A 20,195-nucleotide genomic window follows, 5' to 3' on the forward strand; every position below is an offset into this window, starting at 1 on the left:
TAGACCAAGGCATTTTAAGCCTCTTGGCAACAGCCTACCTCCTCCACCCTTCAGCCATTCACCAAGTACTTCAGAGTCTTAAAGAGCCAACTCCTGCCCTGAAGACAGGGCAGCAGACAGGGCTTGCAACCCACTCTGGGATTGGGAATGATGAAGGGAGACCTAGAAACGTATTAAATAAAGTAAGATAAATAGTGGTTGACAGGAAGGCTCTTGGCAATGTAGTCAGAACCACTGATAATGCATGCCAACCATTCTCAAGTAGCACTTTACAATTGCTACTTTACAATTTAATTCTTTATTGGTAAAATTCTGCTGAAACTGAAAAAACAAATTGACCAATTCTATGAAGACTTACAACACCATATAGAAATGACACCAAAGAAGGATGTTCTTCTCATTATAGGGGATTCGAATGCTAAAGTAGGGAGTCAAGAGATAAAAGGAACAACTGGCAAGTTTGGCCTTGGAGTTCAAAACGAAGCAGGGCAAAGGCTAATAGAGTTCTGCCAAGAGAACAAGCTGGTCAACACAAACACTCTTTTCCAACTACACAAGAGACAACTCTACACATGGACATCACCAGATGGGCAGCATCGAAATCAGATTGATTATGTTCTCTGCAGCCAAAGATGAAGAAGCTCTATGCAGTCAGCAAAAACAAGACCTGGAGCTGACTGTGGCTCAGATCATCAGCTTCTTATAGCAAAATTCAAGCTTAAACTGAAGAAAGTAGGAAAAACCACTGGGCCGGTAAGATACAATCTACGTCAAATCCCTTATGAATACACAGTGGAAGTGAGGAACAGGTTTAAGGATTTAGATTTGGTGGACAGAGTGCCTGAAGAACTATGGATGGAGGCTCGTAACATTATACCAGAGGCAGCAACTAAAACCATCCCAATGAAAAGGAAATGCAAGAAAGCAAAGTGGCTGTCCAACGAGGCCTTACAAATAGCGGGGGTGAGAAGGCAAGCAAAATGTGAGGGAGATAGTGAAAGATACAGAAAATTGAATGCAGATTTCCAAAGAATAGCAAGGAGAGACAAGAAGGCCTTCTTAAACGAGCAATGCAAAGAAATGGAGGAAAACAATAGAATGGGGAAAAACAAAGATCTGTTCAAGAAAATTGGAGATATGAAAGGAACATTTCGTACAAAGATTTCCATAATAAAAGACAAAAGTGAAAAGGACCTAACAGAAGCAGAAGACATCAAGAAGAGGTGGCAAGAATACACAGAGGAATTATACCAGAAAAAAATGGATGGCTTGTACACCCCAGGTAGTGTGGTTGCTGACCTTGAGCCAGACATCCTGGAGAGTGAAGTCAAATGGGCCTTAGAAAGCACTGCTAATAACAAGGCCAGTGGAAGTGATGATATTTCAGTGAACTATTTAAAATTTTAAACGATGATGCTGTTAAGGTGCTACACTCAATATGCCAGCAAATTTGGAAAACTCAGCAGTGGCCAGAGGATTGGAGAAGATCAATCTACATCCCAATCCCAAAGAAGGGAAGTGCCAAAGAATGCTCCAACTACCGCACAATTGCACTCATTTCACACGCTAGCAAGGTTATGCTCAAAATTCTACAAGGCAGGCTTAAGCAGTATGTGGTCCGAGAACTCCCAGAAGTGCAAGCTGAATTTAGAAGAGGCAGAGGAACCAGAGACCAAATTGCAAACATGCGCTGGATTATAGAGAAAGCTAGAGAGTTCCAGAAAGACATCTACTTCTGCTTCATTGACTATACAAAAGCCTTTGATTGTGTCGACCACAGCAAACTATGGCAAGTTCTTAAAGAAATGGGAGTGCCTGATCACCTCATCTGTATCCTGAGAAATCTCTATGTGGCACAAGAAGCTACAGTTAGAGCTGGATATGGAACAACTGATTGGTTCAAAATTGGGAAAGGAGTATGGCAAGGCTGTATATTGTTTCCTTGCTTATTTAACTTATATGCAGAATTCATCATGCGAAAGGCTGGGCTGGATGAATCCCAAGCCGGAATTAAGATCGCCGGAAGAAATATCAACAACCTCAAATATGCAGATGACACAACCTTGATGGCAGAAAGTGAGGAGGAATTAAAGAACGTTTTAATGAGGGTGAAAGAGAAGAGCGCAAAATATGGTCTGAAGCTCAACATCAAAAAAGCGAAGATCATGGCCACTGGTCCCATCACCTCCTGGCAAATAGAAGGGGAAGAAATGGAGGCAGTGAGAGATTTTGCTTTCTTGGGCTCCATGATCACTGCAGATGGTGACAGCAGCCACAAAATTAAGAGACGCCTGCTTCTTGGGAGAAAAGCAACGACAAACCTAGACAGCATCCTAAAAAGTAGAGACATCACCTTACCGACAAAGGTCCGTATAGTTAAAGCCATGGTTTTCCCAGTAGTGATGTATGGAAGTGAGAGCTGAAGAATTGATGCTTTTGAATTATGGTGCTGGAGGAGACTTGAGAGTCCCATGAACTGCAAGAAGATCAAACCTCTCCATTCTTAAGGAAATCAGCCCTGAGTGCTCACTGGAAGGACAGATCGTGAAGCTGAGACTCCAATACTTTGGCCACCTTATGAGAAGAGAAGGCTCCCTGGAAAAGACCCTGATGTTGGGAAAGGTTGAGGGCACAAGAAGAAGGGGACAACAGAGGACGAGATGGTTGGACAGTGTTCTCGAAGCTACAAACAAGAGTCTGACCAAACTGTGGGAGGCAGTGGAAGACAGGAGTACCTGGCGTGCTCTGGTCCATGGGGTCACGAAGAGTCGGACACAACTAAACGACTAAACAACAACAAAATTCTGCTCAAAAACTGATAAAGTTGAGACTGTTGTTCAAATAAAGAAAGGTGCCTTTCCCCATATAATTCTAATCCTCTGCATAGCATGAAACCCACTTTCTGTCAGTTTCTGAGGAAGACCACTGTGCTGATAACTAGGAACACGCATATTCATGCTGATCTCTAAAATAAATAAATCTGCATCTTTCCAATTTACTCCAGGTTATATTTGAGAAGTCACTTGACATGCAGTTGAAGTAAGTTCAACAGAGTCTGATGGAGCTTGTTTCCTAGTGGGAGAGTTTAGGACTGCAGCCTTAAATCCATTCCCACCGCACCCCCCATTGAAACTGACTGTTCCGTAATATTTAATTGATTTGAGAAATATATTCACAGATGTCTCATTTTGTTCACTTTAATTTTTAAAAGAAAACAAAAGTGGGGGTCATGCATATTTTGACAGTTATTTACAGGGAAGGGGATCATGCCAGTGAAAAAGAGATTAAAATGGAATGCTTCTTGTCAGAAAGAGCACTGCGATCCACTGACCACGAGATGGCACTATATTGTGCGCACGCACACAGAAATTTAATCTATATAGGAACCTACCCTGGACCCTGAGATCAGCCTTTTCTGCAATGGCTCCCCATTTATGGAATGCTCTCCCCAGGGAAGTTTGGTTGGCAACTTCATTATGCACCTTTAGCTGCCAGGCAGAAAAACGGTCCTCTTCAACTGGGCTTTTGGCTGATTAACATCTTACACCTCTTTTAAATGTGTTTGTGGGAGGGGGTGGGAAGGGTTATTGGTTTGTTTGGGGTTTTTTTATCATGCATTTTATGTTTTTATATTGCATTTTTATGTTGTGAACCGCCCTCAGATCTACAGGTGAAGGGAGGTAGATTTAATTAATTAAATAAATAGATTGTAAATGCTGTATATAAAATTAATTTAGCCATAAATACAAAATCCGACAGGTTTATGTTTTCCTTTGGAAATTAATATATTATACCCACAATCAGTTGAGGAAAGGATCCAGTATAAATGTATGTTACATGATAACCTTGCCTAGCGTCAACTGCTGTTTATAAATACTTATAGGATAGGGTATCAAAAGCCTGACACACTGAAAATTATGTATCCCTTTCCTTCTGGAGGATTGTACACCAAAGGTTAAGGAACTTTGTTTACAATTATTTGGATGCCGTGTTATATCTTATGGGTAAAATCCAGAGTAAGTCAGTTGCACTTACTTCCCATTGAAATCAATGGAATTTACTGTAAGACATAAACTAATTTGTCACATTAGTTAAAAGAGGACTCCTCTACCCACTTACCTTGGAGTAAGCCCCATTGAACTTAATGAAACTTACTTCCAAGAGCACATGCACAGGATTGCACTGTTAAGTCCGAGATCTTCATTGGAGGTCCCACTCTCTGTCCTTTCCCCTGGTGGGATGAAGTGGGTGGGCTTCTCATTGGTGGAGCTGCACCATGTAAATTGACCTAACTCAACTGGCTCTCTCACTCCTGTCTGTTGGGCAGATTAATACCACCACCACCCAACAGAATTTTTAGTGTATGACTGTTACTCTTCTAGATTATACAGCTTAATTGGTTATTATTTTATAATCTTATTATTTTAACAGTATTGCATTTCTTATTGGAGTAAGCCACTACAGAGTGCTCTATGAACTGAAGAGTGGTGCATGTGCCTACTGTCAACTTAGTTATTATTTATTTATTTATTTATTTAAAAAAGCACAACCCAGTTAACTAGTGGACAAAGCATTGTGATCCATACACCTGAATGTTACCTGTGAGGTTGCAATCCTAAACATAATTTACTTGCAAATAACTCCCACTGAACACAGTGGGAGTTAACTTCTAAAACTACATGTTAAGGATTTCCCACAAGGCACAGAAAGAAAAAGCAAATATTCTCACTAGTAGCATATTTGTATAAAGTTAAAAGGACATTAACAATTTAGTAGTTAAAGCACAGAGTCTTGTGGCATTTGATCTGATTTTCATAGTCTTTACTATCAAATGTATTATGGCTTCTGCCTTCATAGACAGAGACACATGACATATGATCCTAAGTTAGCGGGTAAAAGGCAAAGGTACCCCTGACCGTTAGGTCCAGTCGCGGATGACTCTGGGGTTGCACACTCATCTCACTCTATAGGCTGAGGGAGCCGGCGTTTGTCCGCTGACAGCTTCCGGGTCATGTGGCCCGCATGACTAAGCCACAGGGATATGAAATGCAGGAGACTGTGATAATTATCTCAAAGCTTAATTCTAAAAATTATTACAGTAAGCAATCACAAAACACTACTAATAACTTAAATATCCTGACATTTGTGAACTAATTAACACCTGTAAAATAATCATTGTGTCAAATTGCTTCAAGACGTAGGTGACAGAAAACCAACTTGTAATTCAACAGTTCATGCTGTGGTTTTCCTCTCAAGTTTCTCTGTGCAAGAATGGTCACTTTAAGGTACCGTATTTTTTGCTCTGTAAGACTCACTTTTTCCCTCCTAAAAAGTAAGGGGAAATCTGTGTGCGTCTTATGGAGCGAGTGCAGGCTGCACAGCTATCCGAGAAGCCAGGGATTGCTGCTTTCACTGCGCAGCGATCCCTCTTGCTGTTCTGGCTTCTGAGATTCAGAATTATTTTTTTTTTCTTGCTTTCCTCCTCCAAAAACTGGGTGCGTCTTGTGGTCTGGTGCGTCTTATAGAGCGAAAAATACGGTAAGTAACTGTGTGTCCTGTAACATTAAGACATTCTCCTACTGGGTTCTGAATATTTCCATTTCTGATGTCAGATTTCTGTCTACAGTGGTACCTCGGGTTACATACGCTTCAGGTTACAGACTCTGCTAACACAGAAATAGTACCTCGGGTTAAGAGCTTTGCTTCAGGATGAGAACAGAAATCGTGCTCCAGCGGCACAGCAGCAGCGGGAGGCCCCATTAGCTAAAGTGGTGCTTCAGGTTAAGAACAGTTTCAGGTTAAGAACGGACCTCCGGAACGAATTAAGTACGTAACCAGAGGTACCACTGTACTTAAGATTGTCTGGTTTGTCCAATGCAGTTTGCAGAAGGGTGTTGCTGACAGATGATACCATATTGGAAGACAACCAGGTGAATGAACCTTTGCTATTGTGATACTATATTTGGCCCTGTAATAGTGTTGCCTAAGAATTTACAGCAATGATGAAGAGGTGGACACTGATATGGGATTACTATCATAATCCTTCTTGCCTAACTACATAGAGACGGACTGAGACTAGTTAAAAATTGGGGTGACTGCTCATGAGCCTGATTCCACTAACTTGCTGACCCAGGCCATGCATGGAGATAGCTGCCTCTGGAATGGATCCCTTCCGCAACCGGAGGTACTGTTTAAAACAAGTTGCAATCAGAGAAATAAGTGGGACTCTTTCTCTGTATGTAAAGTTGTTGGCAGCTATCTGTCTCGAAAGAACAGGGGTCACAAGTCTGGGCAGTGTGTATGGAGGTCCTAGGCTGCCTAGATGACAAGACTGCCACTCATGTCCTCACTGATGTGGTTCAAAGGAACACAGAGCAATACGTTTGGCACCAGCTTGGCTGCAGGAGTTGCCAGAAGGAGGCATACAAGGCACAATCCAACCATCTTAGGGACTCCCCTTTCTCTGTCTCTCTATTTATAGATGGCCTTGCAATGTGAATGTAGTCTCTCTCTATATAGATGGCCTTGCAATCTGTGCTTGTTGAGGCTGATGGGAGTTGTGGTTCAGCAACATCTAGAGTGCCAAAGGTTCCCCACATTGGCCTTATCCCTTACCAAGTTTATTATTGCAGTCCAAGGTTCATATCTGTATTCTGCCATGACACATCATCAAGCTACTATTGCAATTGAACCTACACGAGGTGGTTAAAAATACAAAGGAAATATCTATTTGTACTCTCCTGATTTTATTTATTTATGCAACATGCATGCAGAAGGGCAGGTCGCTGCTCTAAAGAGCTTGCCATATTAAGTATAACACAGGGAAAACGTAAGTGAAGGGCAGGCAAGGAGACAGATGTGGATAACATAGATGTGTTATTTCCACCATCAAGTCCACGTCTGACCACCAAGTTGCCCTGTTGTTTGGAGAAGGGCCCTATAGCTTAGTGGCAGAGCATCTGTCTTGAATCACATGTCAGGACAGTCTCAAACAAAGTGTAAAGGTAAAGGGACCCCTGACCATTAGGTCCAGTCGTGACCGACTCTGGGGTTGCGGCACTCATCTTGCTTTATTGGCCGAGGGAGCCGGCGTACAGCTTCCGGGTCATGTGGCCAGCATGACTAAGCCTCTTCTGGCGAACCAGAGCAGCGCACGGAGACGCTGTTTACCTTCCCGCCAGAGTGGTACCTATTTATCTACTTGCACTTTGATGTGCTTTTGAACTGCTAGGTTGGCAGGAGCTGGGACCGAACAACGGAAGCTCACCCCGTTGCGGAGATTCAAACCGCTGACCTTCTGATCGGCAAGTCCTACTACTCTGTGGTTTAACCCACAGCGCCACCCACGTCCCGCCAAACAAAGAGTGCCAAGCCCATATTCCTAGCATATTCACCCTCCAGTGATGTCTATGCTGGAGTGCTCATGTCCACAGAAAGGAAGATGGCAGGATCCCCAGGGATGTGCTCTAGGAGGAGTTGGCTTCAAGCACCAGGCTCATTGGCAGACCAGCTCTGTCTTACAAAGATGTCTGCAAACATAACACGAAGGCTGGCAACATCAAGCCTGTCGTGTGTTAATCCCCTACAGAAAACTGTAGGGCCTGGAGACAGACAATCAGGTCATGTATCCATAGCAGTGACCAGAGGAGGAATGACCGCTGAGAGGAGAGCAGAGAAAAGAAACCTTCATCTACCCCAGCTGCAACAAAACATCTCTCCCCCTTATTGGTCTCTACAGCCACAGCAGGCACTGTAACTCTCCAACGGTTACAGGCACACTCTTCCATTGTCTCCTGAGACAAACAGATGTGAACAGCCAACAAGAGCATCTGTCTTGCATGAACACGGTCCCTGCTCAATCCTCAGCATCTCATGGTAGGACTGGGAGAGAATCCTGTCTGGCCCCTTGGAAGATGCTGCCGCGCAATGTAGACAGTACTGAGCTAGACGGACCATTGGTCTGACTCGCTATGAGGCAGCTTCCTGCACTCCTAACTTTCCTGAACCAGCATTTGGTTCAGCTTTGATCAACGCTGACTCTTTAGCTGTCATTCCTGAATTTCAGGGGGTAAGACTAGCTAACCCTTTTGGGTCCCTTTCCATCTCTACAATTCTATGATTGTACAAGGTGGTGGTGCTGTGGGTTAAACCACAGAGCCTAGGACTTGCCGATCAGAAGGTCAGCGGTTCGAATCCCCGCAACGGGGTGAGCTCCCGTTCCTCGGTCCCTGCTCCTGTCAACCTAGCATTTCGAAAGCACATCAAAGTGCAAGTAGATAAATAGGTACCGCTCCAGCGGGAAGGTAAATGGTGTTTTCATGCGCTGCTCTGGTTCACCAGAAGCGGCTTAATCATGCTGGCCACATGACCCAGAAGCTGTACGGCGGCTCCCTCGGCCAGTAAAGCGAGATGAGCACCGCAACCCCAGAGTCGGTGACGACTGGACCTAATGGTCAGGGGTCCCTTTACCCAGTGGCGTAGCGTGGGTTGTCGGCACCCGGGGCAAGGCAAGTAATTTGCGCCCCCTAACCCGGGGCAAGGCAAGTAATTTGCGCGCCCCCCCACTGCACTGCCCCTCCCCCAGATAGTCCCTCGCTCTCTCTCCGCACCGCACCGCACCGCATGCCTGGCACCCCCCCTCCACAGTGGGCGGTGACCCGGCGGCTCGGATCGGATTCGCACAGCCAGCACTGCAGTGAGAGAGAGTGAGTGAGCCAGGTAGGGGCAGAGAGCTGCGAGTGCGAGCGCCCCCCCAGATGTTGCGCCCGGTGCGGCCGGCCCCCCCTGCACCCCCCACGCTACGCCACTGTCTTTACCTTTACTCTTTGTTTGAGACCGTCCTGACATGTGATTCAAGACAGATGCTCTGCCACTAAGCTATAGGGCCCTTCTCCAAACAAACAGGGCAACTTGGTGGTCAGACATGGACTTGATGGTGGAAATAACACATCCATGTTATCCACATCTGTGGCCCACCAACCTGATTCAAAGCTGGACAAGGCTATTCATGGCTGCATCTAAACCTTGAAGCATAAGGAAAAGGGGGTTGGAGAGATACCACACCCCAAACGGGAGGAGCATAGGAGGCAACTCCTAGGAATCGTAGTCCCTTTGCCACCCCCAATAAAATACTGAAGGGCCCAAGCCCCCCCCCCCCGCCAGTTGATGGGCATTGCCATTCAGATGAGGGGGTGCGCCGCATCTTGTGATCGATTATGCAAGGCGGGGCTTATTTCCCTCCCCCAGCCTAATATTTTATTGAAGTTTGCACCCCTGGGGAGGAGAGAGTCGCCTTCCACTGCAAGATCCCCCCAGCCTCGCCTTTCCTCTCGCTGCCCCGCTCCCACCCCAGCGCCAGTTGCCGCCATCGCGAGCTGCGCCCGCGCCGCGCCTCCAGGACCGCGCAGGGAGGGGGGAGAGCGCGTAGGAGCCATTCCCTTCTCTCCCCGCCACCCCGCACCAAGTCGCGCGCTGACGTCGCGTCACCCCCCCGCCCCCAATCCTCCTACTCCTCCTCATGTTAGGATAGTCGGGCTAGGACCCCGGAAGTGCCGGCTTGGCGGAATCTGGGGAGAAAGCGTGGACAGCAGAGGCAGCGGCGGCGGCAGAGGGAGGCAGGCGCAGGAGCTGCAACCCCGTCTGCACTTCGGTGCGGGGCAGCGCCGGAGGAGGAGGAGGACGAGGCGGCGGAGGCGCTGCTGCTGCCGCCGTGGGTGGGGGCGCCGCGCTCGCCTCGCCTGCCTCCCTCTGGGCGACCTGCCGGGGGTGTCCCAGCGCTCGCGGCTGGAATGGTGCTGGCGCCGGCGCGCGGTGCCCGCGTTCCCCGGAGAGAGCAGCCCGAGCGGAGGAGCCGCCGCGATGGAGATGCTGCTGCTGCAGCCGTTGGGGTGAGCGGCGCGGCGGGGCTGGGCGCGCATGGGGGTCCGGGGGGAAGAGGCGCGGCGCTGGGCTGGGCCGCGCGTAATAACGGTGCGAGGGATCCTGGAGAGGGCATCCACCACCACCTCGACAGAGTGTACTTTGGAGCAGGCCTCGGCCCCTGCCGCCGGTTGGGAATGCCCAAGGTCCGCTTTTGGGAACGAACGGAGCGGTTATTTCGGAGCCCCGGAGCACGGGCAGAGTTTGTTTCCTGTTCCCCAGAGGCCAGCCCGCAGGCGCCCCAGAGCAAAGGAGTGGGGTTGGTATATAAGGGTCGCCTTTGGGGCGATGCTCTCGGGCGTGGAAGGGATGCTCCCTGGTCCCACACCTTTGGGTGCTGGCCAAGTGTCTGGAAACAGAAATGCACTCTGGACGTGCTCAGAAGCACTGCCCGTAGAATCTGTAATTTCCAGGCCAAAACACTTTCTGGAACTGGACCCTGGCCTTAATGTAAATATGGGATGCTTTGAGGTAGCCTGTAGTATAATTTTGTGGAACACTTCCATTCATTCTAAGTGAAAGGGAGCAGCTTTCAGGCAGGCGTTATCATGTTTGTCTGCCCTTCACACTTACTGTATGTACTCTTTTAAAATCCTAATGTGGGCTGGGGACAAGCTAGCAAGAGAAGAACCAGTTTATCTTTGTTTGTTCTTTTGTTTGAATTAGTAATAATTTCCTATTGAATAGTAGTGTATTTGGCGCTTGCAATGTGCTGGGTAATGCACAGGAATGATGGTTTCTGCCTGTGAGGACTGTAGTTTTGTTCTGCACAATCACTTTAATTCTTTAGCTTCAAATAACTATTCTGTCCCCTGCGCCTCTGGTTTTTGTTCACTACTTCTAACACCCATGTATTGAAAGATTAGGAAAATACTCCCTAATATGTTTCAAATGCTGCTTTGAAAGAGGTCCTGATAGCATTGTGAGTTTGCCGTTTAAGTCAGTGCTCCTCACAGTGAGGTGCTAGAAGTGAAGACCTGTTGCCCATAGCTAAAAGACTCAGCAGGCAGGTTAGAGGATCCTCAAAGGCCCTTCTACTGATGCATGCCCCTGCTGTCAGATGTTAGATGACAGAGAAAGGACTTTCTCTGTGATGGTGCCTTTACTCTGGAATGCTCTCACCTGGTGCCTTGTTCGAGCTTTATGTGTCAAAACCTTATTATCCCAGGCTTCAAACAATTACTGATGCTGCTTTCTGAAACTTTGTGATTGTTGCTGTCCTAACATAGAAATATACTGAGTTAGACCATCCGGTCTGGCCATCTCAGAAATGCATATACACTGATGGGCAACAGTTTTCAGGATTTCAGACCCAACCTGGAGTCTTCATTATTTAGAGCATCTACTGTACTGACCTCCTTCAAAGAAAAGTTAACTCAACCCAGAGCCAGCAAGGGGTCTGTGAGTGGCTATATTTATTTCCTTGTTTTTATTTTTGGGGGTTGCATGTTAATGTTCATTATTCCATTAACTGGATCTTCCTGCTTTGTAAATAGATTATAAAATAAAATGCCATATTTCCCACTTGTCTGTCACTTTCCACGTAGGTTTTTGGCCTAGCCTGAGTTACCGAAGAGTAAGGTTTTTTGGGGGTAGTGGAAATCTCAATAACACAGGAGGAACAGTTTGGAGAGGAGGGGGAGTTGGGAATGAAGCAGACAAGGCAGCTCATTTGCTCCTGCATGATTTGGAGGGAATGGAGAACACAGGAGAACAGACTATGGGTTGGATCCAGGTGAAGTGAGTTGCACTTAAGCTGCCTAATTTGAGTGACAACCAAATATGACTAATTTGTTCCATTCCATCGATTTCAGTAGGACCTCAGTTCAACTTACTACACCTGCATCCCGCTATATGTATGAATAAATAACCAGCCTAAATTGTTCAAGAATTACACATCCAAATAATGGATGTAAAGTGCTTCAGGTAATGGTGGGTATCAGCAAAAAAAATTGCCTTAGGTTAGAGGTTGTGTGATCCCCAAAGATTCTAAGAGGAGTTTTGTTAAGGTTCCTCCAAAGTCCTGTTTCTTGAATCTAGGAAGGTGAAATGTATTGGAACAAGTTTAAGAATCCGCTGAAGCAATTAATCCAAGGGGAAGCCAGCCTGTTGTTTGTCACATTAGATTGAAGAAGCTCTTCTGGGACAGATAGTTTTGTGCATGATGATAGAAAACGGGTGGATGGATGAGGTGCATATTAAGACCAGTGGTTCATCAGGTCCAGGTTTGGGGAGCCATTGGCTCTCCAGTTGTTGCTGAACAGCAGTGCACATTGTCCTCGGCCTCTAGGCATGCATACTAGGTCTGATGGGAGTTGTAGTTCAGCAATACCTGGAGGGCCAAAGGTATCTAGAATAACATCTTGTTTTCCATAGTGGCCTGCCAGATGCCTCTTAGTGGGTAGGCTTCTAAGAATGATATTCAAAGATTTCTGAGGTCAGTGGAGCTACAGAAAGACATATACAGTGGTACCTCAGGTTAAGTACTTAATTTGTTCTGGAGGACTGTTCTTAACCTGAAGCACCACTTTAGCTAATGGGCCTCCTGCTGCTGCCGCGCCGCCGGAGCACGATTTCTGTTCTCATCCTGAAGCAAAGTTCTTAACCCGAGGTACTATTTCTGGGTTAGCGGAGTCTGTTACCTGAAGCGTATGTAACTTGAAGTGTATGTAACGCGAGGTACCACTGTATATGTGTTGTAAGGAATGTGAAAGCAGATGCACATGCCATGTCCCCAAACTAAGAGTTAAGTGTCTGTCTTCTAGTCTAAATGGCAACAGATCCCTTCCGTTTCCTGCACGGCAGACTGAGCATCTTGGCGGGAAGCGAGGAGCATCCCGCTGGCTGTTGTCTTATAATCAACCATGCAAGCAACACTGATAAATGCTAAGTTGTTTATCAGGCTTGGTTCTTGGAATAGTGGATGGAATGAGGTAGAGGTGGGTGCCAATTGTATGTTACCACCTCTTTATAATGAGTTATTGGACCGTTTTTTGAGAATAGGATGCAACACAGTGTAATCCCCGTGTATTAAAAGATAAGCCCTACTGGAAAGGGGGGGGGGGGGGAACTGGCTAAGAAAATTAGCTGGGGCTCATGTTCTTTGGTGTCTCATAAAGTTTGACTCCTGGCCTTTTGTCATACAAACAGAGCCACTAAGTAGTTAAGAGCAGGGGCACTTCCTTGATTCTTAAAATGATTTATTGAAGCGGGGGGGGGGGGGGGTGTCCATATGTACACAAGCTAACTACCTGTAACTTTTCTTTGAGAGTTTCACAGCGATGTGGATTTTCTGGAAACCTTTTCTGTACTAAATTTTCTGTCCTAAATTAACTAAGATCTACTTTAGCATGTTGAAGATATATTCAGTTAGCAAAGCTATTTTTTAAAAATAACCATGTCATTGTTGGTTTTATGTGCTGTTTGGAGTATTTAATTTTCCACTCAGTAGCCCGAATTATTTGAAATGAAGTGCTTTGTTCAGGAAAACAAGGCACACTTCATGTTGTTTACATGCTATATTCAAACATGTTAAAAACTTCACGTGGAAATTCGTATTTCGATACTTCTGAAATGTTTTTACTTTAAAATACTGTTAAGACATGACAGCTCAGTAGCATACACTTCGTTTACATTACAATGGTACCTCTAGTTACGAACTTAATTTGTTCCGGAGGTCCGTTCTTAACGTGAAACTGTTCTTAACTAGAGGCGTGCTTTTGCTAATGGGGCCTCTTGCTGCTGCTGCGCCGCTGGCACACGATTTCCGTTCTCATCCGGGGGCAAAGTTCTCAACTCGAGGTAACTCTTCCAGGTTAGCGGAGTTTGTAACCTGAAGCGTTTGTAACATGAGGTGTTTGTAACTCGAGGTACCACTGTATTAACTTTTATTGTTAAAAGCTAAATACAGTATATTAATTTGCATTAGAATATAATTTTGGCATGCTTGAAGAACCATATATCAACAAGGGGCAGTGTCACAAGGCATACTAACTAATGTGTGTAGATGTAGATTTAGGTCTCTTAGCAAATTAAGATAGTTGCTGGGACCTTACCCACACTGTGCTAGCATCTTTCATTTCATTTATTAGACTTATTAGTCGCTTGCTGCTCAAAGTCTTCTATGTGCTCGATCTTGTCCTCGATCTTGTCCATTGCACCTCCTTGCAGTTTGTTGAAGAACTGTTGAGCTTTCAGAAGTTGGGCTGCACCGGGAGGACCTGTAGCTGGAAGCACCAGTTGGGCAAGCAGTGGTGCTTTCTGGATTGATCCACTATAAAAGATCTTAAAGTGGATGGGATCTCTTCCAGAACTGGCACTAAGCGAAAAGAAGTAATAGAAGAGTAGTCATAGAATTGGAAGGGACCCTGAGGATCATCTATACTGAATTTATATACTGCCCTATACTCATGGGTCTCAGGGCAGTTCTAGTCCAAACCATTGCAATGCAGGAATACATAGCTGCCCTGTATGGGAATCAAACCTGCAACCTTGGCATTATCAGCACCGCACGCTAACCAACTGAGCTATTCAGCCAGGCAAGCCACAGAAAGAACAGGAAGAGAAAAGGATATTGAGCAACTGCAAAAATAAAAAATAAAATACCACGCATGTTCCCCTAATGTAATGGACTTGGTAACTAGAGGTTCAATGACTAGAAAACAATGTCTTAAAAAAGTTAATAAGAATGATGGTTTGAGCTGATCTATTTTCTTTGAAAGGCCAAGTTTGTCTTCCCCTTGATCTCTTTGGTGCTTGGATACAGACATTTGACAAGAAGGCTCTGCATTCACTGATTGATTGACTCACTTTGTTGCAGACATTCACTGTGACCTTTAGGACTGATTTGTTGGAAGGACAATCTGATCCTGATGCATTTGCACGGTACCTAGTGGCTCAAACTTGTGGAATAAGCCCTGTGCTTGCCTCTCTACTCTGACCTTTGGAGCAATTGCTAATATGTGATGTCTTGGGTTACAGAGCAGCTCTATTTGAACATAATGAGATATTGTCAGTGGCCATTCTTGCTGCCTTGATTGGCAGGCAGGGGAAAGTCTCCTCAAATGAAGTATTGTGAGATATCAGGCCCATATGTTGTCATACTAGCACAGCCCTCCAGATGTTGTGGGACTACAGTTCCCATCAGGCCAAGCCAGCACGGTTAGAGATGATGGAATTGCAATCCAAAACATCGGAAGGCAAGCAGGTTTGGGAAGGACATTGGGGCTCATGATTGGTCTATAGTATATCATTTGCAGGTGCAGGTAAGTCATGCCACTAGGGCTTTTTTTCTTTTTTCAGAGTTGGCTAAAGAGCACATCATTTTGACCTATTTCCTTGCAATCTGTTAGTACATCTTGAGTAAGTATCCATCAGAGCGACTCCTTTTAACTGGCATTGTTTTGATCTGCTATCAGTAATTTAATCTGATTATATATGGGGTTTTTTTTGTCTTGGAGCATTTATATGCATGGATCTAAATCGTTCAGAGGTTTGGGTTGTTTGTCCTGAGTGTTGAGGGCCTGGTCAAAGCAAAGTTCTGCACCTGGCTTCCTTTCTTCAGGTGGTGATGATGCGGAAGCTGCAGAAATGTAGGCAGTAAAACCTTTTAGCCCATGTTGGTGACAAACTCTCCAGCAGACAGTTAATGAACCAGCCTTTCTTACTTGCAGATGTACCAAACTGTGCCAGCAGAAACCTCTGGATCTGAAAGATGATAATACCGAAAAGCACTGTCCTGTTACAGTGAACCCTTGGCATATGAAGAACGCCTTCAAAGTTATGAATGAATTAAGAAGGTACTACTTCTTGATGTACACATAGTCTGATTGCTTGTCTGGTCATTCACTGAGCTTTGCCATTGATGGGATGTACAGGCTAGCATCATGTCCTAAGATGGAGTCTGGAGATTCTCTTCTGCATGCACAACTGTCTTCCCCTCAAAAGCAGCTCCCTAAAGAAAGTTGGTTTTCTTTTAGCGGGGCGGGGGGCAGGTTAAGGTGAGTTGCATCTAGATAAGCATTTTCATATGTAGAAGCCTACACTTCTGTATCCATTCATGGTGGTAGTTCTGCACCTTAAATGTGGGTTGCTACAAACTCTATGCAAAACAGGTGGGCTGGTTTCAAGCAGTGGGAACTCTGTGGCCCCAAGCTGTCCTCCCCCCTCCCTTCCATTTTCCCCAAAACCCTAAAGCTTACTGGGTGGTTTTGGGCCAGCCCTATGGGGCATAACCTGCCCCATAGGAAAGAAAGTTATGAGAACTGTCTTGGGCCGTGAGATAAATCCCATAATCCCTATTAGGATAGTTGCTGTGACAATAAAGTGTAGACGAAAGATGGGATAGAATGGTAAGAAATGGTTTTTGAGCCTAGTTGGTGGTGTTGGTGCAGGGGCACTTCGAGGGCATAGTAACAGCATCACCTGTCACTTTTCTACTCTTTTTGTGTATAGTTCCCACATCCTTTGTCCAAAGTCTTGTGCACCCATGCCTGGAGTGGCACAAGTGTCTCCCCCTTTTTTGGCTCATGGCACCTTGATTTTTTTGGGAAGTAATACAATTACTGGTAGTTGGTAACTTCTAGCTTGTTTGCATTATGAGACTTCCTCACCCATTATATTCATGGAGAGATTCTCATACAATGACTGGGGCCAGCCCTTGAGTTGGGGATGGCGTCGTCCCCACTTTGGAAACTTTGTGCCAGTGTGGATATCTGCAGGGATGAAGTCTGCTCATGAGCAGGTGCTGCTCTCCAGAGCTAGGGCAGGTGACTTGCCTCTCCTTAGTTGTTGCAAGAGGACGCTGTCACACATATAACATGTAAACCTGCTTTGTAACTCTCAGGGTTTTGTGAATAAGCTTGATTAGGACCTGCCATCTTGCGTGGACAAGAGGGTAAACTAGTCTGACATCCACAAATGTGCACAGCTATTCTGTGCACAGACTGCAGTCTACAGTGTGCTGTCTGCTAGGTCTTCTCCCAGCAGAAATAAGGGTCACTGTATTGTGTTCTGCATACAGTTCATTCCTCACAACCAGAAATTCCTTGCCCTCATGTTTTTAAACTAAATGTCCTTGAGTTCATTTGCCTCTTTAAAATTCAGTTTGGAGGGACACACTTAATGTTCAACTTCTTCCATTTATAGGCAAATTGAATCTTGGCAAATAGTATGAAACTATCTGTATATTAATAAATGGTTGTTTTGCCTCTCTGAGCTTCACCCATCCTGCAAGTGATTCTGCCATCTGTCTTGCCTCTTCCTGCTTTGAACACACCCCAATAACAAATTTTCCTTCTTTTGAATGGCTTGAATTCAGCTTGTATTTTGCTATGTTATTATGAAAGTGTTGTTATGTTATTGTTTTGCTGTGTTGTTATGAAATTGTTTTTTTTGTAGTGTATGTTTAAAATGCGTCCTGCTTCTTTGTTGTAAGCCGCTTTGAGCTTGGTGTGTGTGTGTGTGTGGAAAAAGTGGCATACAAATAAAATGACTGAATGAGGGATCTAGGGAAAAGGTCCAGGTTGTGAAACCATGTATGCTCCTAATTCAGTGACTAGAACATTGGATCAATATTTTTGAGTTTGAGGTTCATTGTGTGATGTTGGACAGGCAGCTGTCTTTTGCCCTTGGTTCTCCATCTGTAAAATAGGAATACCAATGAAGTTAATAGTTCTTAATAAGTTGAAGGTGTGATTAGTGGAGAGCTGCAGATGTGATGCAATAAAAATAAGCCGAGAGGCATGTTAATAGTGGCATCATCATTACCAAGAGGAGCAGTAAGCTTCTAGACTTTGGCTGCACTCTCCTCATTGCTGGGGTTTAGCAAAACTCCCTGTTCCCAATTGGCAACTTTCATCAACGTGGGTAATGTTTATACTTTTTGAAATGCATCTGGAAATTAAATATATCTTAAAAGCTTATTGGGGAGAGTATATAATATTAGCAGCTTCGTAGCAGGTGCTGTTTGGGAATTCTAAGAAACCAAAAAAAATAAATTAGAAGTTAAAACCAGTGCAGTTTTAAAAAGCCTTCCATCTTAATTCAGAATGGCATATGATTGTATCCAAACATAGATAAAAATGTGCTCCTTGATCTCAGGCACCATCATACAGAATTTGGTTATGATATCTCAAGAGGGGTCTGAATACAGAGCACACAAGCAGCTTTCCAAAACAGACAGTAGATGTTTGCTTTCTTCCAGATTCTGCGTTGTTCACAACTCATCCTCTTCTTTTCTCGTTTTCTACATAGTCAAAACTTGTTGTGTGATGTGACAATAGTAGCTGAAGACATGGAAATTGCAGCTCATAGAGTTGTGTTAGCAGCTTGCAGCCCATACTTCCATGCCATGTTTACAGGTACTGTACTACTTTGTTTCTTACTTCTTGAAACTATAGCATAGCTAAATGAGTATACAAGGTCAAAACACTGCAGCGGAAATGGAATTGGGAGGGGTTGGGGGGTGAGAGGGTGTTGAGACATCAGTTGCAATATTCGAAAATGTCAAGCTATTAACAGGCATGGAGGACTTAATGACTTTGCCGTCTTATTGCTGGAGTTCATGTTTTAGTATTCTTTGCATAACTCTAAGTGACAGCTGGACTGTATATCTTGCCGTAAATTATATGCCAGCTGGGGTTTTTCTCCTTTTCTCTCTCTCTCTCCTTGCACTGCTTATGCTGTGTGTTTAAGGCTGAAATGTTACTGGGTTTTCAGGACACAAGAATGGTTGCATTTGTCTTTGGGGTTGATGTGCAGATGGCCTTCCAGCTGTTGTGCTCTGAATTCCAAACCAGCATGCCCAGTGGCCAGGAATGATGGGAACTGTAGCCCAACCTCATACAGAGGGCCACAGATTCACAGTCTCTTCTTTAGATGACTTCAGTGTCGTTTAGGATAAATATTCAGTCAGTCATCAGGAAAGTATTAGCATTGAAGCTCTGACTAAGCCTCCTTTCCCTTTCTTACGTTAGGAATTCTTATTTTCAGACCAAGTCAATCACTACCTGCATTATTTTGATTCAGGTGTCTTCTTAAAAGATAGATGAAAGAAAAATATGGAGTTCTCATACAAGTTAGAGATTATTCTGTCAGCTTAAATGCTTTTGTTCAATGTGTGTAATCAAATACTAGGTAGTCCATTGTTATGACCGGCTGTGGCTGCGGCTGAACACATTCCCTAATGGCTCTGGTCTCCCCTTATACGCCATTTTTATTTAGAAAATTATGATCCATCTTTGGATCTTCAGAGGGGCCACCATGGTGGCTTTCAGATGTAATACAAGTAAAAAATGGTATATGCAATGGGATAATTAACAATGGCAGCAAGAGAACAGCAAAAAAAACCCCTCAGTTTAAAAATTCACCTCTGTCTGTCCCATCTTCCATTGCAATTGGGTTATGTGCACTGGCTTCACAGGCAGGAGTTTTAGCATCTCTGTTGCCTATGTATGTGTAGAGTCTGGGAGTTTTTTGTTCCACTCAGAAAACATATTCCAAAAGGACCAAACTATTGACTATCCAGCTAGAATTCTAGTTCGGAGACTATTTCCTTCCTATCTCATCTGTCTTGTTTTGTAATTCTATCCCATCCTGCAGGGGTAGCCAATGTGGTATACTCCAGATGTTGTTCAACTCCAGTTCCCATTAGCCTATGCCAGCAGGCAGGGCTGATGGGAGCTGGAGTCTAGCAACACCATGTTGGCTACACCTGCCAGGCACAATGGGCTGTATCCAACTAAGTATGATTAATGTTGGGTACAGCCCAATTACATTGGGGCTGTACTACAGGTTACAGTAGGCTTTTTCCTGCTGTTGAGCAGAAGCAGTCAATCATTATCTTTATTGTGGTCACAGACCAGAGCAGAAGCAGTTAAATATACCTTGGACAAACTTCATTGCTATTAGAGGCAGTGGATTTTCTGGTCTTGGAGTCTTGTTCTGAATCCTCTTCTCTTGCAAATATTTGTGCTGGCACTGCAGATGGTCTTCATGACCAGCCTTTCAGCCCCCACAAGCTGACACCATATTTCCCTATTTTCTGGCTAGAGGTGAAATTGTTTTGAGAGACAGTGAATCAAATGCTGCTGCGAATAATCCTCCTTGAGGGCTGCTAGAATTTCCTAAGGCAGTTTCTACTGGTATCATTTAAATATATTGAAAGCTGATTGTATCAAGCCGTTATTCCAGTTCGTATGAGTGCTTTGGTGCCCTTTCTGCATAGTTGTCATGTGCTGAGTTTTATGAACCCATGAAGTTTTTAGCCCTGAAATTAC

General features: G+C 44.7%; 1 protein-coding gene across 2 annotated transcripts in view; it reads left to right on the forward strand.

Annotated features, from left to right (window-relative positions):
- Window positions 1-9,527: 9,527 nt before the first annotated feature.
- The window catches only part of KLHL2 (kelch like family member 2), a 35,510-nt gene continuing 24,842 nt past the window's right edge, over window positions 9,528-20,195 (forward strand). The window contains exons 1-4 of one of the 2 annotated variants that reach the window (XM_083457358.1): window positions 11,153-11,319; window positions 15,220-15,279; window positions 15,591-15,716; window positions 18,172-18,278. In XM_083457358.1, coding sequence (XP_083313484.1) covers window positions 15,679-15,716; window positions 18,172-18,278 — 145 coding nt within the window. In that variant the 5' untranslated portion in view covers window positions 11,153-11,319; window positions 15,220-15,279; window positions 15,591-15,678. Of the gene's footprint in view, window positions 9,888-11,152; window positions 11,320-15,219; window positions 15,280-15,590; window positions 15,717-18,171; window positions 18,279-20,195 lie in introns of those variants that run through there. The other variant, XM_083457357.1, reaches the window with a different exon arrangement.

Source organism: Podarcis tiliguerta, assembly GCF_965153285.1.
Source record: "Podarcis tiliguerta genome assembly, chromosome: 9".
NCBI classification, from domain to species: Eukaryota; Metazoa; Chordata; class Lepidosauria; order Squamata; family Lacertidae; genus Podarcis; species Podarcis tiliguerta.